General features: G+C 44.0%; 1 protein-coding gene across 3 annotated transcripts; it reads left to right on the top strand.

Moving 5' to 3' along the window:
- The first annotated feature begins 510 nt into the window (after positions 1-510).
- Positions 511-22,399, top strand: KLHL8 (kelch like family member 8). 3 transcript variants are annotated; one of them, XM_082281614.1, is made up of 10 exons: positions 511-568; positions 8,386-8,629; positions 11,568-12,116; positions 14,520-14,706; positions 15,409-15,552; positions 16,729-16,840; positions 18,524-18,692; positions 19,221-19,380; positions 20,345-20,546; positions 20,938-22,399. In XM_082281614.1, the coding sequence occupies exons 2-10, from the start codon at positions 8,426-8,428 to the stop codon at positions 21,059-21,061; spliced, it is 1,851 nt and encodes a 616-aa protein (XP_082137740.1). In that variant the 5' UTR covers positions 511-568; positions 8,386-8,425; the 3' UTR covers positions 21,062-22,399. The 3 variants fall into 3 exon arrangements, with proteins under 3 accessions (XP_082137740.1, XP_082137741.1, XP_082137742.1); XM_082281615.1 differs by having other exon boundaries at positions 555-568; positions 8,324-8,629; XM_082281616.1 differs by lacking the exon at positions 511-568 and having other exon boundaries at positions 8,208-8,629.
- The last annotated feature ends 5,513 nt before the right edge of the window (positions 22,400-27,912 follow it).

Raw genomic sequence — 27,912 nt, 5'->3', positions numbered from 1 at the left:
CTCTGGGGGAAGAACCTTTTCCTGATATCCAACTTCAATCTCCCATGACACAGCTTCAGGCCGCTCCCTCAGGTCCCGTCACTGGTCAGGAGAGTGAAGAGATCAGTGCCTGCCCCTCTGCTTCCCTTCACGAAGAAGCTGTAACTGCAATGAGGTCTCCCCTCAGTTTCCTCTTTTCCAGGCTGAACAGACCAAGTGACCTCATCCACTCCTCACACGGCTTCCCCTCAAGAACAGGGAAGATTATTCTCGCGGAGATTGCCCTAACTGGGGGACAGGGTGATGGTATTTCTCAGGAATTACTCTGCCTGCTTCTGCTTCCCACTGAAAGTCAGCCATTCTACCCGGCAAGTACCAGCCTGGAAAGTCTATTTTCCACACACACCACTGAGCGAAGGGATGGAACCACCTCCTCGCGGGGATCTGCGGGGGCGGGAGCGCGGGAAGCGCTGCGGGGCTCCCGCCCTGGCCCGCCCCTCGGCGCATGCGCGCGGCGCGCCCCCTGGTGGGCGGCGGGCGTTTCGCCGGGCGTTTCGCCGGACCCGCCGCGGCGGCAGCGGCAGCGCAGGTGAGTGGGGCGGGCAGCGGGCGGGCACCGGGCGGGCACCGCGGCATTCACCCCGGCTCTCACCTCGCACCTCCCCTGCCCCCGCAGCCGGAGGGCTGCACCCCACTCTGCGTTCTTCCCCCGCCGTCCCGCGCCCTCGTACCGCGCTTGTACCGCCATGGCGGCTCCCCCGCCCTTATGTAACGCGCCCCTTGCCCTCAGGTTCCGCTCAGGTGTCCCGGGAGCGGGCTCGGCGGGGCGGGCGGTGCCGCGGTCCTCCCCCTCCTCGCAGCACCGCCGTGGACTGCTACCCCCGGGCACCCCGGCCAGGGCGGGACGGCCCGGAGCCGCTCCCGGGAGGGCCGCGGGCCGGGCCCGGCTCCCTCCTCGGCCACGGAGATCGCCGAGATCGGAGCCAGGGAGCCGGACCGAGCGCGGGTGTGTGGTGAATTAAAGTGGAATCCGTGCAAATGGGTACCCGGGCTGGGCTGTGCTCAGAGAGCGCAGAGGCGGCACGGTGCCCGGGCTCGGCATCGCGGGGCTTGCGGTGCGGGGGCATCCACAGAGAGAACCCTGGCAGCCACACCACTCGAGAAAGAGATAAACGTTAATTAAAAATAAACTGAGCCCGGATTCCACGCGTTTCAAGATGCTCCATGTGCAGACCACAGCCAAAGGTAGTGCCTTAGTCAGCTCACTATTGGCGTTTTGTAAAGGATAACGAGTAGTCACTTAGCTTACCCCAAAACAAATATTTGTGCTAAAAAAATCCAGCAAGAAATTGCCCTTTGCTACTGGGGGGAGCCGCAGGAGTTCCTAGCCTCTCCTTCCTTCTCAAATAAATGAGAATTTAGGATGTCACAGCTCCCCCAGCCTGCTTGGCTTTCCTTCCTCCTTTGATGGGTTCCCCCTTCCCATCTCCACTCAACGCAATTGCTTACTGGCCGCTGGGAAGTAGATCTGTTTCCTCCTTTTCTTAAGTCATTCCTATATATCCTACACTTGTAAAAGTTACAAAACTCAGGGATACCTGGTTTTCTGTGATTTCTGTGCTGGGTGCAAAGGCTTCGGGAAGGATAATCAAGAAACAAATCACACTACAGACAAGTACCACAACAAGTAAAATAGCTGATCAAGTGTTGGCAAACAAAACCACAAACAGACATGTCACGTATGTCTTTGCTGGAAATGGAGGTTAAGCTGCATTTTGTTCAGCCACCTTCTTCAGGCAATGTGGTCTGAGATTTTGGGTCAGTTTGGGCTGAGTCCCCTGTAATGTCTGCAAATTCTTGTGCTGTGAAAAAAGCTTGACTGCGTTGTTACATGGGTAACACGTACTGGGTGCAGGGTGTTCATTACCTCATTTATTTTGTTAATTGTTAGTGGGATGTCAGTAGCCTGGCATCCAGTTTTCTAGTTGGCCATTTATTTGTAAAGGCAAATGTAATCAGTCACACGAAGACAGGATCATTGTGTAATGACTGCCAGTAACTTGATGCAAGGCAGCACAGTACCACATTACCCAGTGCTTCAGTTCTTCCCCAGCAGGTTTCACCGAACAGATTTTGTAATAATAATCTCCTGCAATGGTTATAACATCTTTGGTTGTGAAGCCTTTTGTCTTGTATTACCTCTGCCACCTCTTGATTTCAGATTTTGAAGGAGCTTGCAGCTCCGGGACAAAAGGAAGGTGATACTGCTTTATGATTTGAGCAGTTTGTCTTGTGAATCTCTAAATGAGAGAATGTGATGATAGTTGGCAGCTAAGGCAGAGAGTCCTGGGACAAAGGGACTGGTGTGTGTGGGAAGCATTGTTTCACTACAGTTCTGGAATGCTCTGGTGGGTACCATGCCTTGATATACACATCCAGGATACAGGAAGCTGCCAAATGACTTAGAAATAATTTTGCTCTCTGTTAATACTTCCTGGGAATGGCTGGACTAAATGCTGCTGTGGAGACTATTAAACTATTGTTATTTTTAATATGGTCCATTGTTACAGCGGGGATTACTGTAACACGCATATATCAAACCAGGAATCCCGTGGAAAGGAAGTATATATGGACAGATTCGTGGTAGATGTTTCAGAGATGTTTATTTCTCCAGCCGCATGGCCGAGGCTCTGGTCAGGAACTCTGCAGTCACGGGACCCGAGGGCCCTTGGCCACACCGGAAAACACAAACCAACCAATGGGGAATGAGGCTGACCAGGGGCAGGGAAACCCTGTGTCTCCCCCCCAGGGCCCATCTCCCAGGGCTCCATGGCAGGGGGGGAGACCCCAACAGTCCAGCAGAGAAGACAATAGTGCCTCTCCTTGGTAAGGGACTGTTCTGTTGTTGTCGTGATGTAATAGGCTAGTTAAATTTTCGTATCTATCCATCAGCACTTCACTGTGCTCCCATTGCACCAATTTTCAGTGGGTTTTATTTTGTGTTCTACTTTTTGGGTCTTCCCAAGGTTACATTGCATAAATAAACCATGTCTTAGTTACCCCTGTATCTGCAAAGCAGAGTCCTGCTTTGCTGTTTTGTGACTTCGGAGGGATTTTGCTGAGGGTTGTTCTGAAGCAAAAGTAAATCAAGCATAAATAAATCATGCCATATTAGGGTTTTGTTTGTTTTTTATAATGCAAAATTGAACAAAATTGCCAGCCTGTTATTCTATAAATCCCAGGAGACAGGTGGCCTTTCTGGTGTTTCATGAAAACCAGGATTAAACCTCAGTAGAACTTCACTGAGCATTGAATCAAAGGGAGCTGGGAAGAAGCTGTCTCAAAACGGCATGAAGGGACTGCCAGGAGGAATTATTTCCAAAATGAAATTTTATCTGATGATGCTTCTCATGCTCTACAAAACGCCTTTTCTGTTGCATTTTCTAAGGAGGAGCAGTCCTCATTCACTGCTTGTGTGTCTACAGCACTGATGGGGTTTTGATTACACATATAAAAATCATCCAGTTGATGATTTTGATGAGAGATGGTGCCAGCTGTACCCATTTCACTGTTACTGAGCGACCTGTGTGACAAATAACACAAAACCATAATGTCACTTTTTGCTGCAAAGAACCTTGGAAATGCTGAAAGGATTTTGAAATTGTATATTAGTGTTGTCTAAGAAACTTTTCTATGTGTTTCTACAAAAGCAATTCTGGTGGTTTTAAATAAGCTAAACCAGTTAGGTGGGTAGATTCTGACTATTTTTCTTTGTTAAATAACTTTCTGCTGAAAAGTGCAGTAGGCTTGGGGTTGTAATACAGTGTGTAATTTGAATATTCCCGTGTTTTCCAGCCTTGTCTGATTTGACCTAATTAGCATGGGCATCTGAACAGTTTTGCATAAAATTTCCACATCATCCTCGATAGAATTAGTGAATGGAGAATGGGAGAGAGCTGAGGATTTTCTACACTATTTCATCTATCAGTTTTTTCCCTCCATGTTCCTTCTTGCTGATGTAGCTGTAACCAGACTGAGCAGTGAAACAGCTGCTTGCACAGTCCCTGCCAAAGCTGCTGCTTGTCTGCAGTTTGCACTGCAGCTGCCTCCTACACTTCCCACTTCTCTCCATCTGTGTCTTCCTTAGCTCTGCCAGCTGTCCTTTTTCCAAACGTTCAAGTTTTCTTAGCACAACACAAGACAGCAGCTCAAATTGCTCTGTTAGGTGGATTAAACTGGAGAAGGTCTTGTTGCTGCCTCTGCTTTCTGATCTTGTGGGCAGCAGTGAGAGCATCTCATTACCCACAGAGACTCACCAGGCTCTGTGTTAGACAAGTTAGTTTTACACAGCCACACGTACAAAGGCACATTTCTTATCTCCTTCGATTAAAAGGCCTTTTTGTTTTTTGAGGGAGGCTGACTGCCCTTCTCTGCACAGATCATGATGTGATTTTCGTTCATCTTTGGGGTGGGTAACCAAAATTACATACAGGATACTTGGTGAAACTTCATCTGTATCTTGATTTCTCCAGCATTTCTGCCACCATTTTTCCAGCTTCAGTACCACTGAATAAGGAACATTGGATTTATAGGTATCATAATACCTCTTACCTGAAGGCTGCCTAGTTTGGGTTATAAGTGGGAATTGTGGTTTTGTTAGTTTTGTATCACTGAAGTGTCTTCCTTCCATGTGTCAGAGGAAGAATAAGAATGATCCCTTCTTTCTGGGACACCATCTCTCAAGGTGCTCCACAGAGGAAAGAGGCCATGTACTCCAACGTCTAGATTGGCTTGTTGGTCAGGATTCTTTGGATTTAATTTCATTATGGGGGGAAAACAGAGCAATGTTATTCATGTCCTACCACTGTCTGTTGTCTTCAATTTCTTTTTGCTTCAAAATGGAGGTAATTTTTCTCTACTGAACGTAAGTACTCTGTATGACTTGAGTAATTTTACACTTAATTCAGCTGAAGATTTAGCTAGAATGTCTGAATCAAAATCACATCACTTTAGGACTGAATTGCAGCAGCTATAAGATAACCTCTTTGTGCTCTGACCTCCCATCCTTTCTTGCTTCTGTAAGTGTGAGGAACAGCTAGGAGGGGATCCTCAGTCCCTTGCCTGAGGGTCAGCACTGGTGACCAGAACACACTTTGGGGTCTGGAACAGCTGCACTCTTGAGAATAGCAGACATCATCAATATTTCTAAATTTTTAACTTGAACTAGAAAATTGCTGGCTGACTCTCAGCAAATGATGGTGAGCTGTAAACATGTGTGGGGTTTGTTTGGGTTTTTTCTTCAGACAGCTACTTCTTCATGAAAAGTGTCAAGCAGCTGTTTACAAGGAATGATAGATGATGTGATGAACGAAGCACTTCCTTTAGTTTCCTTAGAGTGCTTCCACTTGCTGTGGTGGTTACTTGTGCTCTTAATGTCAAAATATTATACTGTGTGGAGGCTGGAAGACTTAATTGCCAAGACGTTATTGAAGTTCTGAATGGCTATGGCAGTGTTTTGTTCTGGAGAGGAAAGACTCTGTGTGTATGTGGCATTCACCCAGGACTAAATTAACCTCAAGTAGTGGGATGTTACTGTTGAATTACTGTTGATTTGGGGAGCAAATCTGTTAATGGCTCTCCTTTCTTAGTTTGTGGAGTTGAAATATACTGACCTTCATGACTTTGTGATGTGATCTTCAGATTTCCAGAGCTTAGTATCTTGATTCAAGTGCTACTAAAATTAATTTCTTCTTCATTTAAAATCTGAGAACAGAAAAGGCCTATGGCTAAACATGAGTCCAAGACAGTATTTTCTCCAAATGAAACAAGGCCACAGCTGGTACTTCCCATAGCAGATGATGATTTGTTTGAAGACTCAAATTGTGAGATGCTGTAATTAAGAGCACTAGAGGATTTGGGGATAGGTGTCTAAAAAGATTTGCATGACCGAGGTGTATGACAGAAACAAGATGCTCCTGAATTGGTGACTTGGGGGAAGAATAAAAATCTAAGATACCTGTCACAAAGTCTCATCAAAAGAAAGCTGAAGTATGTCAATCTACTGCTATCTGGATTTCTGAAGGTTATGTTACACATTAAATTTTTAACAAGGTGCAGAACCTTCTCTTTACCTGAGGAACAGTAGCTGACTTGCTCTCATGTTCCCATACCCATATTTGATATCACAATACTGGGCACTCCCTCATACATGGTTTTCTTATCTATGGCTGTGTGCCTGAGTAATGCCATTGGTTTCCTCTGGTATCATTTCTAGTTTCTTCCCCTACAATATCTAGTGTGTACTTAGTATGTATCAAATATATAAATCCAAGTATGCACTTAACTTCTTTTCTTACAGGCAAGAGCTCAGAGCATCTCTGAGACCTTTATTTGCTGTGAGCATGAAATATGGATGAAAAACATTGCTTAAAATCAGTTATGTTTGGCTTTTGTATTATTGCTTAGTTCATTTATAGCGTAAAAAATTCACCCCAACAGCAGCACTGATTTTTTCATAAGACTCATGGGTTTTATGTTGGTGTTTACAATGGCATACCCAGAACAGGTAAAATGTAGACCATCGGCATTTTTTACCTTGAGACACAGAGTAGATGAGGAAAGTATGTGTGCAGCTGCAGTTAAAGCATGAGGATAAATGTAGCTTATGTGTCAGATGGAAAAACCTTATGGCTTGGGAGCTGTATACTCTCATTTAGCAGTCAGTGTCAGTTCTGTCTGAAAGCAGTGTTTCTGCTCACTGTAGCAATGGTGAGGTGTGAGTAACTAGGGAGTGGTGAAGCCAGAGTGTCAAAGACCGAAATAAGCATGAGTTCCCTACAAGTGTGGGCTAGAGATGCTATATCTTACCTCCTTTATCATGTGAATGAATAACACATGATGCCTTTCAACATCCTTGTACAGCATTTCAACTACAGTCTTTTCCCTTTTGTTTGTTCACGCTAATTTTTATAACCTCAGGAGATTGTGTCTGAAGCTCTGTGTCAGCTTCAGATCTCAGTGCTAATAGTGACTTCTTTGAAGGGCATGTTAAACATGAGTACCAGTCATGGAGGATTAATTTGAGAACCAAAATATCCTAATGAACTATATATATGTATGTATATATATATATATAAGATACAGAAAAATATCTTAGTAATTTGTCAAATCTGGCATAATGAAGCTAGGTTTTCAGCAGAAAAAGGTATTCATTGCTATAAACTATATAAAGATCCTGTGATCCATAATATTTTTGAGATAGTCTGTAGTTTTGGAAGAAGTAAGATCTTTCTCTTACTTATCTTTTAAAGGAAGAATACTTATCTTGCTTAAAGCACCACACAGGCAGATATTCCAGGCATGTTTGATCCCACTTTAACCTGCCTGGCCTGGTGCAGCCACCAGCTCTGTCACCACACAGGACATGGAGCTGGCAGCAACCCTGTGACCTACAGCAGGAACAAGTATGGTCGCCTCAGGTCACTTCCTGCTTTTTCTCTGGTACTGATGCAGGAGGAGTTACAGATATAATAAGAGGCATGGACACTTTCAAAATCTCCCAAAGGAAAATCATTTCTGCTCCCAGACATGTGACTTAAATTGTTATTGCAGAAGAACTTTTTGTTCTTTTGGCCAGTCCACTTCCTCCAACACCGGTGTCCATGAGCAGAAATCACTGAACTACAGCAATCATCAACTCTTAGCATAGAATGAAGAATGAATGCATCATAAATTAACTAAAAAGGCATGAAACCAAACACAGTCAGTGTAAGAGGAACATGCTTCTCAATATACTCTGGAGTACCTTCCAGCACTTAAAGGGGGCTTATTAGAGGAAGAGTGACTTTACACAGGCAGGTGGTCGCAGGGCAAATGGGAACAGTTCCAGTGAAAAGAGGAGAGGTTTAGATTAGATGTTAGGAGGAAGTTCTTTGCAGTGAGGGTGGTGGGACGCTGGAAGAAGTTGCCCGGAGAAGCTTCAGATGCCCCATCCCTGCAAGTGTTCAAGGCCAGGCTGGATGGGACTCTGAGAACCCTGGTCTAGTGGAAGGTTGGAACTATATAATCATTAAGGTCCTTTCCAACCCAAACCATTCTATGATTCTGTGGTATCTATTTGCTTTTTCTTTTTCATGTCCTTTTCAAGAAGTGTGGACAACAAGTTGATAAATAATGTCTTTTCCTAAAGGTACCTACATAAGATTCAAGTGGGTCTTTTATTTTTGTCCCTTCTGCTCTCACCTTCCCCAGGTAAGACCATAGGCAGTAATATAACGAAATCAAAGTGTTATGTACTAGCATTACCTAATGTCTAATTTTCTTTTTTGTGTGTGTTTTTAAACAGGAAGATGAACAGAACTGAATTTTAGTACCTAGCTCCTGATGGGCTGGATTTTGTCTTGGCAGGAGTTTTTGAAGATTGATGCAGTGAGAGAAGAAACAGCCAATGGCTTCAGAATCCATGGTCCCTGAGCAGGCAAAACAACATCTGATGAAAGGAAAAAGGCGGCAGCAGCAGCAAGCTCGGTCTTCCAACAGTGATGGGGATGACGATGTCTTCGTGTTTGAGGCAAATGAGGCTTGGAGGGATTTTCACAGCTCTCTTCTTCACTTCTTTGAAGCTGGAGAGCTCTGTGATGTTACACTAAAGGTGATACTTGTCACACATCCATTGCATGTAGCAGTCTGAAGATTAAGTTGCAAATAAGTGTGTTGGGAGGTGGCTGTGAATATTGGCAGGGATATGGAAGCCACAGAATCCCTCTTGGATCTGAGGCATCTCTAGAGAAGATCGTATTTTTCTTCTTATTTAGAAAGTTTACAGCTGAAATTTAAACACTTAAGATATTGACAATCTGAGAGAGGAAGTGCATGACTTTGGCCTCATCCATCTTTCCTTCTAAGCAAGTTTCCGGAGTTGGTCAGTAATTACTGTGCAATTCTGTGTCCTTGTAGCCTCTTTGTTCTCAATGCACTTTCATCCCTAATTTTACCTCCATTTCTGCATTTTGTGCTGTTTTGCTAGATTCTTCTCAGCAAACAGGATTTCTGGAACAAATCTATCTTCCAGCATTCTTCAAAAAAAGAAAAAAAAAAACAAACCCAGACAGTTGTGTTCTACAGCTGATCAAAGAGTAAAGGAGGAGAAGGAGGAAGGAAATTTTATGATTCTCGCATAGCGTTGCTTTAATGCATTATTTTAAACTCAGCTGTATATTACTTATATCCTGATCACAATAAATTTGTATCTAGCATGCGCAGAAGTGGGTGCCAGCACCTCTAAATATTAAGTATTGCTTAGCTAAACAACTTACTAGTGCAAGATAGTTACTGAAGGAATAATGATGAAGCACAGTTCCTAAACCAAGAACAAATGACAGATGCCTTTAGGAGAAGTTGTTAGCCTGCCACTTTGACTGTTAGATATGAACGGGGAAAATCCCTGACAGATGTATATCCCTGGTGTTACAAACTCTCCTCATCCCTTTTCTTGTTGACCTCATTCTTACCTTCCTTCCTTTCCAGTTACCCTTGCAAAAAAAAAGGCAGACAGTCTTATTTTATAAACATAGTTAAATGTATACTCCTGCTAGGGAAACTTGCCTTGGAAAAAACACTTTACTGGAGCTGCAGTTTAACTTTCCCTAAGTTAGGCTTGTATTAATGTTCATTTGTATGATCTGTGTGGAGCTGCTTTGGTAATTTAAGAATATTAGATGACATGACTTGGCTTTCAGTGAAGGCTGGAGCAACCTGTGGAAATCTTATTGTATGGCTTCCTAAATCAGGGATTTCCAAGTGACTGGTAACTATGTACTTGAATTAGAGTTTTCATGGGGGCTTGATTTTTCTTCCTGTAGTGCTTGGGCCTCGCTCAGGTTTTAAGAATAATCAGATCTCTACTGACCTTTCTGCTTTTGTGTGTGACCTGTGATAGTGAGCAATTCTGGCATTGCTGTTCTCAGACTGATTATTATTTTAACTGCTGGCTCTTAAAATAGGATTGTTAGTAACTGGAGGGGAGCTCTTGATTTCAAAATACCAAGAATATGCTAGATAACTTGTTGAAGGTCCCTGCCTATGTTAGGGGGTGGAACAAAATGACCTTTAAGGTCCCTTCCAACCCAAACCATTCTGTAATTTAAAATTAAGCAAATTTGGGTAACATAGTAAAGCCACTTAATTCAAAAGGAAGGTTTAATTAGAGAGTGGGATGATGGGCAGAATAAAAGTGTCTGAAGGTAAGAATGGCCTGGGAGCTTTACGTAGCAGACCACTGGTAGCATTTTTTTGTATCAGTACTGTAGTTGGTTGGAGTGCTGATAACAGTAATAAGCTGTGGGAACACACACGGAGACTTCCTCTGGAATTAATTTAAAATTCTGGAATTTCACCTACTCTGCTGCTGCTGTCATATGAACAGTCTTAGGAGGCTGTTAGAAGGCAGAGAGTGGCAGATAAATACCATCTGCTTTTCTCCTGTTGGTTTGCTTTTTGTTCATTTGGTAGGTCTGAATTGTTCCTTCTGGGGTGATCTGATGTAATCACACTGAACCATCCATCTTTTCCTCTTTTTTAATCTGCATACTCTTGCTTGTGTGTTTGCTTTCTGTACTCAGCTCGCTGCTCACCAGGTAGGTTACACTTGTGTTGATCATGCTCTTTAAAAAGGTAGAGCAATTGTGTATTGAATCAGAGCTAGAAAAAACTCCAAAATATCCTTTATAATTTAGTATCTTTTTATTTTAAGTGTACAACAGCTCTCTGTAACACCTTCATCTGAAAATGAACATGTTATTTGAGTCGGTCAGGGAAACTGGTTGCTTAAGTCAGCCATCCCTTTATGTTAGTGCAGACTGCAGAGTGACAAAGGCTGTAAGAAAGCACTCCTGGAACACAAATAGCAGTGGATTGTTCATTTACCTTCAATATTTAGATTATTTTTTAATGTAATGGAGTTCTAGAATTTTGTATGTGAAAAGCTTATTTTACATTTTCTGATCAGAATTTTGAGAAATACCTTCTCTTTATGGGGAATACACTGTCTTTTGTGGCTAAACATTCTAAAAATACTGAAGTGATTGGTAACTTTTAATAACCCCTGAAATAGCTGTTATTCCTATGTTTTTACATAAATTTGCTTCTATAAACATCAGTTCCTTGACAGTAATAAAAGTACAGAAGTCTAAATTAAGTAGTCTAAAAACGTCACTTTCTAATTTTCCTCCCCTCAAAGTCTCTGAGTACATATAAAACTAGTGTCTCCTGTCTACAAGGTGCATCTAGAATATTTCTACAGAGGCTTCATAAGCCTTTTAAAGAAAGTCAGGTTCAGTGCATCAGTGCTTTTGCTTCCTTGTATTTCGGCTTTGCTCTCCTCTGGTGGCCAAGTTACAACGTAGAATTCCGTGGGATATGTGGATATAATGTCAGAATTTCAAGGCAAATGGGGTTAATTTGTATGGACAAAGTACAGACGAAACACATCGAATCTAGAATTCTTATTTCAGCTTCACTGCTCCTCCTTTCACAGCCAAAACCGACATTCCAGTAAAACATCGGGGGGTTTTTTGTTCTTTTCTTTTCAGGTTGGTTCAAAGCTAATCTCCTGCCACAAACTGGTGCTAGCTTGTGTTATTCCATACTTCCGAGCCATGTTTCTTTCAGAAATGGCTGAAGCCAAGCAGAAGGTGATCGAGATCAGGGACTTTGACAGCGATGCCATCGAGGACCTGGTGAAGTTCGCGTACTCCTCGCAGCTCACGCTGACAGTGGATAACGTCCAGCCGCTCCTGTACGCTGCCTGCATTCTGCAGGTGGAACTGGTGGCAAAGGCCTGCTGTGAATACATGAAGCTGCATTTCCACCCCTCCAACTGTCTGGCAGTCAGGGCGTTCGCCGAGAGCCACAACCGCATCGACCTGATGGACATGGCTGATCAGTTTGCTTGTGAACATTTTACAGAAGTGATGGAGTGCGAGGACTTTGTCAGTGTGTCACCACAGCACCTCCATAAACTCCTGTCCTCCAGTGACCTGAATATTGAAAACGAAAAGCAAGTTTACAATGCTGCTATCAAGTGGCTGCTGGCCAATCCACAGCATCACGCTACGTGGCTGGATGAGATCCTTGCACAGGTAGGGCACACAGAGGCACCAAGTGCCTGTCCCATCGCTGGTTTGGCTGTGTAATCAGCTCTTTGTACATGGGTTGATCTCAAGCTGAAAATGTTCATAGCTTTTGGTGCCTCGTCCAGTTCATGGTTGGGAGTTGACAGTGTAAGCAAGTTAAGAGTTCTTAAATATCAGGGAGAAGTGATATTCTCCTGTTTCTGTAGAGAGAAGGGTACTCACTTTATACTCATGGCTGGGAGGTGGGGGACCAACAAAAAGCTACATCTGCGCTTGAGCAGAAATGTTTTATATTGACACAAAACAGAAAATAAAGCCATCACTTCACTTGGCTTGCCACTCATACAGCCTGATATGCTCACTGCCCTTGCTGTTACGTATTTGGACTTCAGAAAGGAGGCAAAACTGCTGAGTTTTCTTACATGGCTAGGAAAGGAAACTAACAGAGATGTGTCACATCAAGTTGTGCTACTTCTAGAATATTTCATGTATTTCATTAACAAAAGAGCAAGATGTGTTAGCCCTAGTAGGCTATGAAACATGATAGACTTCTTAATGCTCACTAGACTACCATGGTAGGAGCCAAAAGGAGTTGGCAGTTTAGTTGTCTAGACTTGATGCAAGCTCACTGCTTTTGAAAGAAAACACATACAGGTATCAAAAGGTCATTTGGCTGGGCTTACTTGAACACCCATCGGAGTTCCTCCTGTCAAAGCATTAGCTGCTTCCCTTATTCAAGCTCCCTGTGTGCTGGGTATGGGGGTTTAAATGCAGTATTTGTGAGAGAATATATGTGGAGAACCTGTACTGGGAAGGATTTGCACGCCATGTGCTGCAAAACATGCCATGTGTTTTAGGATTGGCTGTGCAGTTCTAGTTGTCACTGAAGTCCAACTTGATTATTTTGCATTTGGCTGAATTGATAACGTTGGCATTATGTGAGTAAGGAGAGGTACTCTAAGATGCTGCTGTCATTGTCTTCATGAATCATTTTTCACATTTCCTAGGAAAAGATCACAATGGTTTATTAGCTGTCTTCCAAAAACCTTCAGTTTCATCTAGACTAGCATGAGGTTTTTGGTACAAAAACCCCTTCTTTCTTACACTATGCTTAAACTTACAAGCAATATAGTTAGAGATTTAAAAAAAAAAAGTTATATTTATTGCCCAGTTGTGCTAGTAGATGAGATTAACAGTTTTATTCTATTGATGGAAACCAGAGTCTAGATTCAAGCAATGAAAAAGTAAACCCCTTCCTTTATAAATACGGGTTATTTGCCAGAGCATAGGGAGTCATCAGTTGACTTGGACATTACTGCTAGCTGAAAACATGCCTGGGCTTCTAGGCAGTGATTATCCATGTCATAATCAGCCTTACAGGTTTTACTCCCATAATGAGGTTCTGAGTCTGTCTGCCTGGAGTTCTTACCACATCACTAACCTCAGGAGCCTGTCAGCAGGGCTGCAGTGGTGCTTTAAAGTAGCCTCAAAGAAGCTGGGCCAAAATAAAGGAAGAAGTGGGACTGAAAGCAAGGTGGTAAGGAAGAACAGGTAGAGGCACATGCTTGCTTCAAGACAGGGACGCTTGTCAGTGCTGTAACAGGCCCATCCTGCTGCTCTGAAAAGCACTGGAGCTGCTGGACTTCTTCGCCATTGCTGTTGAGCCAACTGAGAGCTGCTTGACAGCATTGACTCCAAACCTTAAGAAGTCAGGTGGATTGCTTCAGTTCCCCCCACTAATATTTGTCCCACCTTTGCCTCTGATTGTACTTCATATTCTGCACTGTTTGTCTTACAAAGAAGAATGAAAGGTTTGCTGAAATAAATGGCAGGAAGGATTTTGAGAAGGAAACAATTAACTCTGAACATGTGGGGTTTTTTTAATCTTGAAGTCTGTGAAGTCTGCCTTAGAGAAAGGTGTTAACTGCACTAGCAATACCTCCTTCATAGACACTTAGTTCATGGTGACAGTGTTTGCTTTTTGACTTGCCACCCAAAGAAAATGAACCATTCTAGCACAAGCCCTCTTACAGTGGCATAGCAGTGAGCTGAAAATTCATACCCAACAGCACATTAACCTGATAAAGCCCTGGTAAAGCCACGGGTGCTGCCTGCATCGTGCTGGGCAGGTGCAGGTGCAGCACAGGCAGCAGCTCATCTTCCTCAGCATGGCCTGGGCCAAGGGACACTTCTCTGTGGCTGAAATGCAAATGGTTGTAGCAAACATTATCACTAAAAAGAACTGTTCATATCACTGTTGTCCGGAACAGCTCTGAGAGCTGCTCTCCTTATTGAAGAGCATGGGGCTGCCGGCTGGCTCCGGAGCTGCCAGCTGGTGCATGTGCAGCAGTGCTTGGTGACACTCAGCAGTTCAGCCAGTTTCTCCAACTGTGTTCATTTCTGTGTCAGGTACGGCTGCCTCTCTTGCCCGTTTGTTTCCTTATGGGTGTTGTGGCAAAGGAAGAGATTGTCAAGCAGAATCTAAAATGTAGGGATTTGCTGGATGAAGCAAGAAACTACCACCTTCACCTGAGCAGCAGGGCAGTGCCTGACTTTGAGTACTCCATTCGCACAACACCAAGGAAGCAGACTGCTGGTAATTAAATGTGTGTCTGGTTACCCAGTAGGGAGTGGTGTGAAGAAAAGGCAGCACATCTGTGCAGGTGTCTTGATAGCAAGCAGGTATAGCTTGGTATCGAGGGTTGTTCATGACTTAATGCAAAATTGGGAAAGCCATTATGTACCTCTCTGGTATTTAGGTAATGTGCTGCATTTTCCTAGCAGAACTTCAGCAGTCATTTTCTTTCTTTAAAGCATTAATAATTTATCCTGATTGGCTCTATCTATATTAAAGCCAGAGCTGTTAAGTATGTTATGACCAGGCAATCTGTTCAAAGCTGTACTGAAAACAGTGGACAGTTCTCTTTCGGTGTTGAAGGCTGAGCTAACTTTTAAAGTCTTTGACTAACCTACACCAAAAGTGAGTGATGAATATTAGACTGCAAATCATAATTTCTCCATTGTATTTAACAAACAATGGATTTACCTCCTTAAGCCAAATCACAAAAAGCATATTTAAAATATGCATTGTTTTTACGAGAGCATAGATAGCTAATTGCCACAGCAGGATGTCAAGCAAAGGCCAAAATCCAGTATCCAGTTATGAAGGGCAGTGACTGTGCTCCTTGAAGTGAAATACAACTTGCCCCGAGCTACCTAATTTTCAGTTGCTCTGCTATACAGCTGTTTTTCCCCATCCTCCTGCTAGTTCTCTGGAAACCTGTTTTATGTTCTCCAGGTGTGCTGTTCTGTGTCGGTGGCAGAGGTGGATCGGGTGACCCCTTCCGCAGCATCGAGTGTTACTCTATCAGTAAGAACAACTGGTTCTTCGGCCCTGAAATGAACAGCAGGAGGAGGCACGTGGGTGTGATCTCCGTGGGAGGTCAGTAACCCTATTCAAGCAACCCCGAGCAAAAGGCACTTGTTTGCTCCTTCTGCTGAATTGGTACTTTCACTAGCTGTACAAGTAGTAAACAAATTGCTTAATTGTTGGATAGTCTTCAATTTAGTAAAGCTTCTCCCCCTTGAAGGAGTGTTTGGTCCTGAGCCAGTCTGAGACTGTGTTTATGGAAAAGACATTACTGGAAACTGACTGAGTTGAGCTGTTTCAGACTTGGGAAGGCTCCATGCAGACCTTATTGTGGCCTTTCAGTACTTGAAGAGAGCTTACCAGAAAGATGAGGACAGGCTTTTTAGTAGGGCCTGTTGTAACAGGACAAGAGGTGATGGCTTTAAACTAAAAGAGGGTAGATTTAGACTAGATATCAAGCAGAAGTTTTTACAGTGAGGTTGGTGAAAACCTGGAACAGGTTGCCCAGAGGGGTGGTAAATGTCCCATCTCTGGAAGCATTCAAGGTCAGACTGGATGGTGCTCTGAGCAACCTGAAAATGAAAATGCCCCTGCTCATTGCCAGGGGCTGGACTAGATGAACTTTAAAGGTTCTTCCCAGCCCAGCTGAACTGTATATAGCCTCCTGCCTTAAATAGGTGATTTACTTTCTAAAAATCCATTTATAAAGGAACAGCCTTACACAGCAGTCACCCAGAATTTTCTAGTGCTCATACTGGCTCCCTTCTTACTTAAATCCATACTGGAAAGTTACTAAGACCATAACTCTTCCAAGTTTTATTTTTGGGTCTTCATCTTCTGAAAACAGGTCTGTGGAGTCCAGAGCAGCTTAGCACCAATAATGCAGCTTTCCCTTGTACATGGTAGCCCCTCTGTTGCTGCAGCAGAACAGAGATCATTTTTCTCCATGGAAAATCTGAAGAGACTGGTACATATGTTCAAACTGATTTGACCTGCAGTACTTTTTATTAGTAAATTAGTAAATTAGGGGAAGATGTTTTTGTCTACATAATCTCAAGCTTTGTGTAAAAGTCCACATTAGAACAGATTCCTGGTTGAGTACAGCATATAAAACTCTGATATTGAAAACATTCTAAAACTTTTACCTGTGTTTGACCTCTTTGTCTCCACATAGGCAGGGATGTTATATAAATGAAAATTGAAATGTTGCCAAGCAATCTCTGTATCAAAAGATGTCTGTGTGTTCAGGTAAAGTCTACGCAGTAGGTGGACATGATGGAAATGAACACTTAGGAAGCATGGAAGTCTTTGATCCTCTCACAAACAAGTGGATGATGAAGGCATCAATGAACACAAAGAGGTATACATATGTCCCACACTCCAAGTCCTAGTCTGTGATGTGCCATTTCTTGCTGATGCTGAAAAACATCCTGCCTGTCCTACCTTTTTTGGGTGTCTTCAAACTGTTCTATTTCTAGGATTCCCCACCCCCCCCCCTCTATTTTGGAGCTTTATGCTATCAATATGTTACCCTTTTGTTCTTTTTTTTTTTTTGGAGGAGCTGGCTTCTGGAGCAGGGACCTCTTCTACTCCAGCTATGTGCTTGCATTCTGGCATCTAGGGCCTGTCTGCTATGCCCAGTAAACAACTTGGAACTGATGAACTGGTTCTGTGGGTTTTTTGCTCTTTTTAAGAATGAGCAAAATAACTGCCAGCATAACATGAAAAGTGAAATACTTCATAGTGAAAATAAAACAAGTGAAATACTACACCAGGAAACAAATAGCTGCCTATGTTTTTCACACAAAAGTCCAGAAGCACTCAATATGAAAGTGAGATTGAGGACTTTTCTTGCCTTGACATTTAAGATTCTTTTAAGGAGTTACTGGACTCAAAGGTCTGTAATTTTTTGTTTCTGCTGTTATTTAAATCAGTATCCTTAATTCTGCATTCCATTTTGTTATTTGTTGTTTTGAAAAGCATCACCCACAAGTAGGAATGAAATATTAAGTATGGCTACGTCCTAAAGCTATTTGTAGCTGTCACATAATTAAAGTAGAAGACCCAGACTCTGGAAGTGGCTTGCTCTGCTTCCTCGCTCCTGCCACCACCCTGGGGCATAATCTCAGCAACAATCAGCCCTAGATTTTTGTGGCATTTATTACTGAGTACCCGGGTAAATTGAAGGGTTGCTGTGTCTTGGCTACCTCCCAGCTCCACTCCTCCCATTCATGAAGGCATTGGAACACTTAGTAGAGAAAAAAACTGCCACCATTAAGTGGTGTCTGTGTTATCTGCTGAGGCAATTTAAGATAAGCCCAAGATCTTGCCACACTGTTTGTTCTGTAGAGAGATTGTGCCTCCCTTGCTCCTGCCTCCTCTGAGCCTGCCCTCTTTAATGAGACAAGAATATTGTCAATGACATGGTAGATCACCTCTCTTGGTAGTTAAAGCAGAAACTTAATGCTCATATTCTGGACCATATTTTCACTTTTATAGTACTGATTGTACTCTCATACTGGTAGATTAGTACAAGCAAGTCTGACAACCATTTTAACACTTAATAAAAATACACCAGAATGGAAGAAATTGCAGTTAAACCTTGCTAGAGTTCAGCTATTTATTATCCAGCACAGGTTTGTCTTTTAATATGTATTAGTATCACCCCCAGTCATTCTGAAATGGTAGCAGCCAGCTATACCAACGAAGTTAAAACCAGCAGGTTTTGGTTCATCACCAGATTCAGTAAAACAAAATAGGAGGCATAAAAGTTCAGTACTGAGATAGAGAAATCATACCTAAGACATTGTCACATACCCAGATATGTCAGCAGAGGACTTGGCCTTAGAGTTGACAAGAAGTCAAAATGACATGGGTGTGCAGAGAGCCAGCCACATGATTTACTATAAACGTCACTTTTTAAATTTGCAATACTCTTTCCCCCCTAGTTTGAAACAGGCACCATTCATGTACCATTGCATTTGCTGTGTGGCTCCCTCTGGTTAAGGATTTGCACTGAGGTGTTGGTGCTGTGTTTCCCTAGGAGAGGCATTGCCCTGGCGTCCCTGGGTGGCCCCATTTACGCCATTGGGGGGCTGGATGACAATACGTGCTTCAGCGACGTGGAGCGCTACGACATCGACTCGGATCGCTGGAGCACTGTGGCCTCCATGAACACTCCCCGGGGCGGCGTTGGCTCCGTAGCCCTGGTGGTGAGTCACTGCTTCCTCCCAGGCTGTGGCCAGCTGGGGAACCCACCTGCTTTTCGGAGCTGCTTTCACAAGGTAGAACACAAGGTCTTGAACAAAATGCAGCTGGTGGATATGAGCGCCTCTGGTCATCAAAACCCTGTGCAAAAAGTGGGGATATTTAGGATAATACTCATATCAAATTGAACTGTTTCAACAGTATTTGAGATACTGGGAGGAATACCCTTCTAATGACATGTATAGTGCTTCCTGTCTCAGCAGCTTGGTTTGTCATGGTCACTGTGTTTAAAAGTACCAAATGCATGCTGTACTTTAATCCCTTTATGCTCTGAAAAAGAGCTGCAACACTACATAACAGTTTCACTTCTTTTAATTGCAAGAGATAGCATTTATGTTCGATAATTACATCTGTTGTTGGAATTCTTAAATAAAAGTGGATATACTGCATTTTCCTATAATTTTAACACTGCTTATGAAAAGCTGAGTAAAGGCAACTACATCACAAATAATCTTTGTGCAACTGTTTTCCAGAACCATGTTTATGCTGTGGGTGGCAATGATGGTGTAGCATCTCTTTCCAGTGTGGAGAAATACGATCCCCACTTGGATAAGTGGATAGAAGTGAAAGAGATGGGTCAGCGAAGGGCTGGGAATGGTGTCAGCGAGCTCCATGGCTGCTTGTATGTTGTGGGTGAGTAGGGATGTGGCATTTTATAGTGCTGCTGCTGCCAAGTGCTGGCCTTTGGAAGAGGCTGTTGTTGCTAGAGGAACCAGGAACAGATAGAGCTGACCTGTACTTGGTGTTCTTGGGCAGGAGAAGAAAGCAAGCACAACCAGGGCACGCTTAAACGAAGGTACCTTAGCAAGGAAATGAAAAGCAGCTCCTAACCCACATTTCAGGACGGCTGATCTGTTAAAGACAGTATGTCCGTATTAGAAAATCCTCTCAAGATTCACTACTCTTGAGTTTCCTTTTAGCAAACTATTCTTAAATTAACACGCTTTCAAAGCACTCAAGTTGTGTTCCGAGTGTAGACAACAGTAGGTTTTTTTGCACTTATTCCACAGCTTCTTGTCTTGTGTGCTACCTTGTATTTACCTGCTTTCCTGAGAGAGGAAGATGCCAGGTAGGTGTGCCATAGTGATAGTTAAAAAGCCCTGATTTATTATAAGTGCTAAATAGGTTTCAAAAAAAATGCTCCTCTGACAGCTTCCCCAACAAGGGGAATGCGTCACTGAGTCTTATATGAGGATTTTTTTTTTCTCTACTCATATATTTGCCAATGCTGTAATTTGAGAATGCTGTTAGAGTGTGTTTTGCATAAAGTAAAATAAGTTCAAGATTGAGACCATCCTTTTGCTGGTGTTAGGTTTCTTTCTCTTCCAAATGGGAAGCTGTTTCATTATAAGTATGATGAATTCAAGGAGAAAAATAATAAAATTAGAATCCTTGCAACTTGAGTAGAATAAAACTGTCACTCTGAGTGATGCTTGTGCAGTGAGAGGAGGGAGAGCTGTTAGGTTAATTTTTAGGAGCATGTAAAGTTCCAGTAAAGAGAAAGCTGGACAGGACCCCCTGAATGCTGAGAATGCCGGTCTTGGATATCCCCTGCACCAGAAGTGCCAAAAGCTGATCATGTGATGGTTGTTTGCAGGTGGCTTTGATGACAACTCGCCCCTGAGTTCGGTGGAGCGGTTCGACCCACGCTGTAACAAATGGGAATATGTGGCAGAGCTTACAACTCCAAGGGGTGGTGTTGGCATAGCGACACTGATGGGGAAAATTTTTGCAGTCGGAGGTCATAATGGCAATGTGTACCTGAACACAGTGGAAGCATTTGATCCCATAGTGAACCGGTAATTTCAAATGTTTTGCTTGGCTTAATAAGACAAGAAAATCTGCCTGTATGAAAACACCAGCATAGAAACAGTGTGCAGGAGGAGTCTAGCTGTTGTTTCCTTGTAATAATTGAATAATATCCATAACTATCAATGCAGGACTGCTGCTTATATCACTAGGGCAGTCTTCTAAATATTTAAGCACCTCCTCCTCTGCTCCTCTCTATCCCTTGTCCTCACCCTTTCATTCAGTAACATTCTCCTGCTTGTTTCAATTTGATTTTGCACTAAGTGGGGTGCATTTTTGTGCAGAGTGAACAGCTAGGCAGTGTAACAGAATTTCAGGCACAGAAAATACTTCCAGGTTGCTCAGAAAGGGCAGGAACTTAACTTTCCTTTTTTGCCGTAGGTGGGAACTCGTGGGCTCAGTGTCGCACTGCAGGGCAGGGGCAGGCGTGGCCGTGTGCTCCTGTCTCAGCAGCCAGATCCGGGACATGGGCCAAGGGTCTAGCAACGTTGTGGACTGCATGTGAGCTCTGCTGCCTCCTCCAAATTCCAAAGGAATGCTACTAGGGAGGGAGGCACTGTGCAGCTTTTAAACACTGTGTTTTGTATGGTAGGTTAAGGAATAAATCAAATACATTTTCTTTGTGAAAATGGTATCTTCTGCAACTGTAAAGCTTTTGGTGGCTTTCTGTCAGTAGTGATACACAAAAGCCTGTGAAAACATGGAATAAAAGTGTGACTCACAGGAACAAACCTGCCAAGAACTGCAATCATCCCATTTCTGAGAAGCTATAATTTCAGAATCATTTGAGGCAGCTATTGCAGGGACTCAGTATTGAACTGTAAATCAATTAGGCATGTGGTGAGGAGCGCCGCAGCAGCTCCTGCTGCTGAGCTTCCCCCAACAGCCCTGCTGCATGTTCTCTGGAGAGCTCGAGTACCATTTCATATAACTTGTTTTCTGGAATGGAGTCTTAAACGTTTCCCAGTTGTACAAGACCTTTTGAACAGAAGATGTCTCAAGTTTTAGAAGGTAACGACATCCCTGATGCACACGGAGATAGCTGAGGCAGAGAAGTTCACTGCTCACCTCCCAAGGGAATGCTGACAGTAGTGGAAATTGCAGGGATTCAGTCTGAAAACTGTCTTAAAAAGTACTTTCTCGAGCTAATAAACTTGTTAGAAAGCTGGAAAGATTCTTGATCTGAGTTTAGCCGCTGGAATACTGGGATTCTCTAGTCTTCAGTAAAATCTGTAGTTACTACCCTCTTCTCCAAAGAAGTGTTTCTGTTGAGAGGTCCTTCCTGAATTTGTCCTACTTTGAGATGGTACTGTGTGAAAATGTAGGCTTCAGTGGTGTTTGAGTCACCATTTTTATACAAAATGGAAATGCATAATAAAATTTGTGGTATTCTGTAAAACTTTTAAGTGCAACTCTAGAAGACATGACTGATTTCAGTATCCAGTAGCAGCTCTGGTAACATTCTCAAGGTTGGCTCTTTTAAGGGAGCAGATGAAAGGGAGCAAAACCTTAAATGAACCAAAGAGAGTCAGCAGAAAGATAATTGGTAATAAACCAGTACTTCCATCAAAAATTGAGACAGCAACATGACAGCCCTGCATCACCTTGAACAGACCAAGTGACAATCCTTTGTGACCAAAGTTTCACAGTTACCAAGTTGTTCCAAATGCCCAGGGAGAGCAGCAAATTTCTCTGCATTCAGGACCAGGAGAGGCAGGACAGCAGGGGCGAGGCATAGTTGTATTTTTCTGCCGAGTTACCATCATTTAGCTTCCCTGCCCGAAATGGCTTTGCACTTTGGTAGCACCCAGGGACAAAGTGAACGGTACTGTAAATAATGAAACACTGCAATAAAACATTTGTACTTCAAAGCACGTTGTTTATTGTATGTCTGGAGCTTGCTGGTGCTGGGAAACATTACAACATTGAGTATTTTTTGGTTTCTGCAGTGTGTATTTCTCAACAGGAAGCTTCTGTTGGCAGAGAGAATCCTGCATTACAGCCATGGGCTGTTCCACCCTGCTGCCCTCCTCTCAAGGATGTGGTTACTCTTGTGTCTCTTCACCTGACTGAAGGGTGGAAAGGAGGGATAGAGGTTCCCTCTCTGGGACTAAATGCTGCCTTCTATGGATGTCCTGGCTAACAAAAACCCCAAGTTTTCTACCAAGTGACCCTGACTGTGAAACCAAGTGCAGGTTGCCAGCTGATCCATTTCTCCTCTGGGTGGGAGAGTGTGACACCCGTGGGTGCAGCCTGTGTGTGACTCACGCACCTGGACCACACTGACCACAGCACCTGCCAGGCACCAAAAAGGGAAGCGTTCAGCAGGGAAATCAGGTTACAGCGAAAGCTCTGGGATTCTCTGGCGTGTGGGAAGAGCTGGAAGTCACATGGTACTAGCTCAGAACAGGATCCTAAAACGGGCATCTCATTTGTATTTCAATGCACACTCCCTCCCCAACACTCATGTTCAGGCCTCTAGAGGTGTATCCCTAGGGACTGGCAAGAAAACTGCAAAGCAGGTTCACAAGGAACAACGCTGTTCCCAGAACAGTCCCACATTGTTAGTCTTTGATGGCACCACAGCTAAATATATTTTGTACAGAACTGGTTTTAGAAACACCATTACTGAAAATGTGCTAATGACGACAAAGTATAAAAAGAAATAAAAATACAGAATTACTGTGGTGACAAACTGCAGTGACCTACCTGCACATAAAGCTGTTGTGATTTAACAGCTGTCCTGGCAAGGGGACAGTGATGACAAAGGAATATATCCCCCCACTCCATGCTGAGGGACAGAGCAGCCCCACAACGGCAGCAGGCTCTACCCCCACACACCTTATTTATTTACGTTCACAGGGGATTGTGGTCCATTTGGTTATACTTTTCCAGCTTCGAGTACTTTTTAATACTCCCCAACAAAATCTCGTTCCTAATACAGCTGTGCTGGCAGCAAAACTCTTTGGATTCCACATCCTGCTAAAATACTCTGCTAAGAACAGAAAGTTTTAGAAGGCAAAGCATATGATACTTGCATATTTTAAAATACAAACCAAATACACGCGTGCACTCCCATCAGAAAGACTGCAGACTTCCCTGAACACCGGCTGGGAAAACGATTCCACTAGAAACGCCTGCCTGCAGAGGGGGATGCAGCCCTGCAGAAAACCGAGTCCGCTCTGGCAGATGACCACACCGTGTGTTTATCAGCCAGCGGCCCCGGGAGGCTGCACGGGAGAAGCAGCAGGAGGCAGCAATGATCCCAGCCGGGAGGGATCCCTCCCTGTCTCCAGGACCTTTCAGAGGCGGTGGGATTTGGGGGCAGTTACTGCAGTGTTGATAACCCTTGTAGGGTTAACATACTATGCCTATAGAGCAGACTGAACATGTCAGAAACAATTTATTCATCAAAACCAAGGAAACTATTGCCTGTGATCTGGTAAGGCTCTTTTAGAGAGGTGGGAAGGCAATTAAATTAAAGCAGGACTGGCAGCAGATTCTGAAGGCAGCACTTAGGTGAGCAGCCTCTTTCTCACTGCATTCAAGGGTGAGCAATAGCGATGCAGGCAGCCCAGCAGTTCTAAGGCTATCAAGGCACCAGATTTTCTGAGATCATTTTGCTGCCATGAATTTTTGGGTGCAGTTATTTAAAATCAGAGTGCCTTCCTATGTCCCGGCTGCAGGGCCTCCGTTCTGTGTCCTTACCTCCACTTGCAACAACATTTAAATGGTGGAGTGTTTTCCTCTCTTCTAGGAGTTGGAAACAAGCTGCATGAAACACACACCAAGAGGCAAAAAAAATCTACAAACAGCAGTCACTGAGGAATGAAATCAGACCCCACCAACCCGGGGAAACTCCTGAGTAAATAAAGGTTTGTCAAAGATAAAACCAAGTACCCAGAATGCAACACTGGCACAGTTTCCCAACTCCAGCCCGACCTAGTTGCCCTGAACCAGGATGAGAACCAGAAGCAGCTGTGTGCACCTTGTTTGCTGTGTCTCTGCTGTGCCTGCTGGGACAGCTGCAGGATGCTCGGCATGATCCCGTGTGATGGGACCGTGGCTCCCACATCAAATGACACCGAGATTCATTTTACAAACAAGTTGTCAACAGGCAATAAAAATTCAGCCAATTAGCCCATTCAAGCTTAATTAGAACAAATGCCTGGGAAATTCTTAACTCCAAATTGCTCCCACCCTTAAATGGGGGTTTCTGTCCTCATTTAGGCTGAAACTGGTTTTGGAACTATTTTCAGCATCACTGCAATGCTGAGTTTTGCAAACCCAAGTACTCCGTTCCACATGCTCCGCTTACATTTTTTTGCTGGCTGATTTTACCACATCTGCATTTGTTTTCTAAAGATTTGCACGTTTTCTCTACTGGAACTGCTAGCAAATAAAGCACAGCCAACCAGGAGATAAAACTTGTAATTCCTCCTTGGCTCAGTCAGCGAGGTCGGTGTTGCTGTCACTTTGTGGCACTTGAGTGCAGCTATACTCTAACCAGGCAGCTCTGGCTGTTCTGGGAGAGGCAGCAGAGCCAACAAGAAACATCTGCTTGATAGGCAAGACTTAACAGAGGCCATGAATTGCTTGTACATTATCTTTGCCTGCATGCATTTTACAAGAGAGAAAAAAAAATAGGACAGTGCAAATCAGCACACCTAACTCAGGTGCTGGGAGAAAGTAATTGCAAATCCATGCAAATCCTTCTTCTGTGCAGCATCCCGAGGTTACTGGCTGATGCTCTGTAAAGCCCATGGCCACAGGGACAGCCAGCACAGCCCTGCTGAAGTCATAGCAGGGCACTGCTATCTCCAGCCCCTTGGCATCAGGGTAAAAGTCACCGCTCTGCATGTCTGTGGTGCTGATTCACACCCACTGGTCACTTGTTTTGAGAAGAAGGTCCGTTACTGCCCTTAATGAAAGTTTTCCTCACTGATAGAAGGTCAAAGCTGGCAGACAAAATGAACAGGTAAAACAGAAAGACTAATTCTGTCATCTTTTTCATGTCCTAGAATAGGCCCAAGTGAAAACAGTGAGCATCTTTTCTAACCCTTTGCAGGCCCCTGACCTGGCTCAAGGTTGAAATACAATGGATTTTTATTTAATTTCCTATTATTTCATAGAATCACAGAATGGCTTGGGTTGGGAGGGACCTTAGAGATGGTTTCGTTCCAACCCTCTTGCTATGTGCAGGGACAGCTCCAGGGAGGAGGAGTAAAAAAAGCTTGATAGGTAATGTAGGGAGGGGGAACATGGACCTTCCTTCAACTCATTAGGGCAGCTTATCCCTGAAATGCACTAAGGCTTTTAATAAAGTCAACGTAAAAGGCCAGGCACTTGAAGGTGCAGGGAGACCCAGCCATGATCCTGGTGGTCCTGCACTGCCAGAAGGCAGAATGACTCCAGGCTTCCATGTGGCAGGAGCCCTTTCTACAGAAACTCCTTTTGGAAATGCAGGCATTCTGCTGGTATTTATGTTCAATTTCTTGAGCCTCAAACCCACAAACAGGAATTTTACAAAGGGGGAACTGCTAAACTTGTGCAGACCTGCTCCTACATCACAAAATGATGTGCAAAAGGGAGATAATTCTTTCTTGTAAGCACAATTATGTTGGGATCCCATCCTTCTCTCCACATCCCCACAGGTCTGTCAGAAAGAGGGGAAGGAATGTGACAGAGCGCAGCAGAGGGCTAAGACAGGTACACCATTGGATGAGAGGATGGCAGGATGCTGCTGTCACACAACAGGAAATCTTTGGGTAGAGAAGGGTGTCAGCTTCCTGACACACCAGTGCTGTGGATGCTGCCTCCCCTGTTACTGTGGCAAGGGAAAAGTGCTTGCAAACAGCTCATTATTCCCTTTTGGGTTCCCTTGACAGGTTTCTAAGTCACTGGGCCCATCCCAGAGTGTGGCTCAGAGGGAGCCCAAGTCCTCTCCCACAATAGGACACCCGACTTTGATACCAAATTCTGCTCTTGGACGCTCACTGAGACCACCAGTGCTTGCAGGCAAATATCCAAATGCAAAATATGCCTCATGTTCCACAGTCAGCCACTTAATCCCTCCTTAATCAGAAGAGATTCCTCTCCCTGGAAGCTCTCAGACTCACGACAATACCCTAGCAATCCCAGGGACCCAGAGCAGCTGTCCACCCCCATCCACCCAAATGCCAAAAAGCCAGGGAAGGAATCCTCCCTGTGAGTCCCATCCCTGCACCCCAGGAGACAGGCAGAGCTGTTTCCAAGCACACCTTGGGTGTCATTTTGCCACCCAAACTTGGGTCTGACAAGGCTGAAACTGAGAAAGACCCTCAGCGACATAGCTCAAGTGCAGATGTCCTTGTCAGCAATAGGTGTGAATATTGTCCTGTTGGTAACTCATAATGGACATGTTTATAGACCATCATCCCATGGGGCCATGCAGAGAATTCATTGCACGTGGTCTTTTTAAAGGCAGGTACCACCCTCCATCTCTTCTTTTGCAAGGCAGAAAAGCATTACCCTCAAAAACCACAAAGTTTCCCAAAGGTAACCAAAATAACTTGCAACTGTATTTCAAACAAAAATAATATGCAGATCTTTGCATTGAACAATAAAAACAAAACAGAACTGTTTGTAAGGCTTCAAAAGAACAGAGAACTTGGAACTATTTACATCCTGGAGACCCAGTCAAGGCACACTGGATTCCAGTCTGGGTCACTGTAAATTCGGTCTCATTCGGTGCACGAGGTCAGTCCGGCTCTTGGTCACGTCACCTGGCTTTGTCCAGCAGAAAGGTCTGGAACAAAGGGAGGGAAGAGAAAACATTTGGTTGGACTCATCCAACAGGCACACTGGCAGAGTCCAGTCAATGACTGCAGTCACTTGGCTCCAAGAGGACCTGCAAAGCCTTTTGGCTTTCAGCAGGTGCCGCTTTAGGGAGAGGGTTTTTACAGCCTCCCAGCCCTTCAGCCAGGTACATCGTGCTCATTTTCTTTTGCAAGTTTGCCAGCAGATCAAGGCAATGCATCCCTTTGCCCAGAGGGGCTCACAGAGCTTTGTGTTTTATGGAAAATGACACTGCAAAGGCCCCGTGGGATGGCAGGTTACAGCTTCTGAGTATTCCCCACTGCTTGCACCACAGGACAACACAACATTTGTAATGACTAAGATGTACAATAAAAAACGTGGCAGCAACTCGAGGAATTTCTGTTGGCCAATACTGGTCACAGGCCCAGCAAGGAGTCAAAAATTCAAGTGCTGCCCAGCTGTAGCCAAGCTACTTAGCAGGTGCTGCCCTCACAGGGCAGCTCTCCCCTATCTCTCTCCTTTCTCCTAAAGGAGGTGCTCAGGAGGAAGCAGAAGCCA

The sequence above is a fragment of the Coloeus monedula genome, assembly GCF_965178545.1.
Source record: "Coloeus monedula genome assembly, chromosome: 5".
Taxonomy (NCBI): Eukaryota; Metazoa; Chordata; class Aves; order Passeriformes; family Corvidae; genus Coloeus; species Coloeus monedula.
This window is presented reverse-complemented; position numbering and strand designations above follow the sequence as displayed.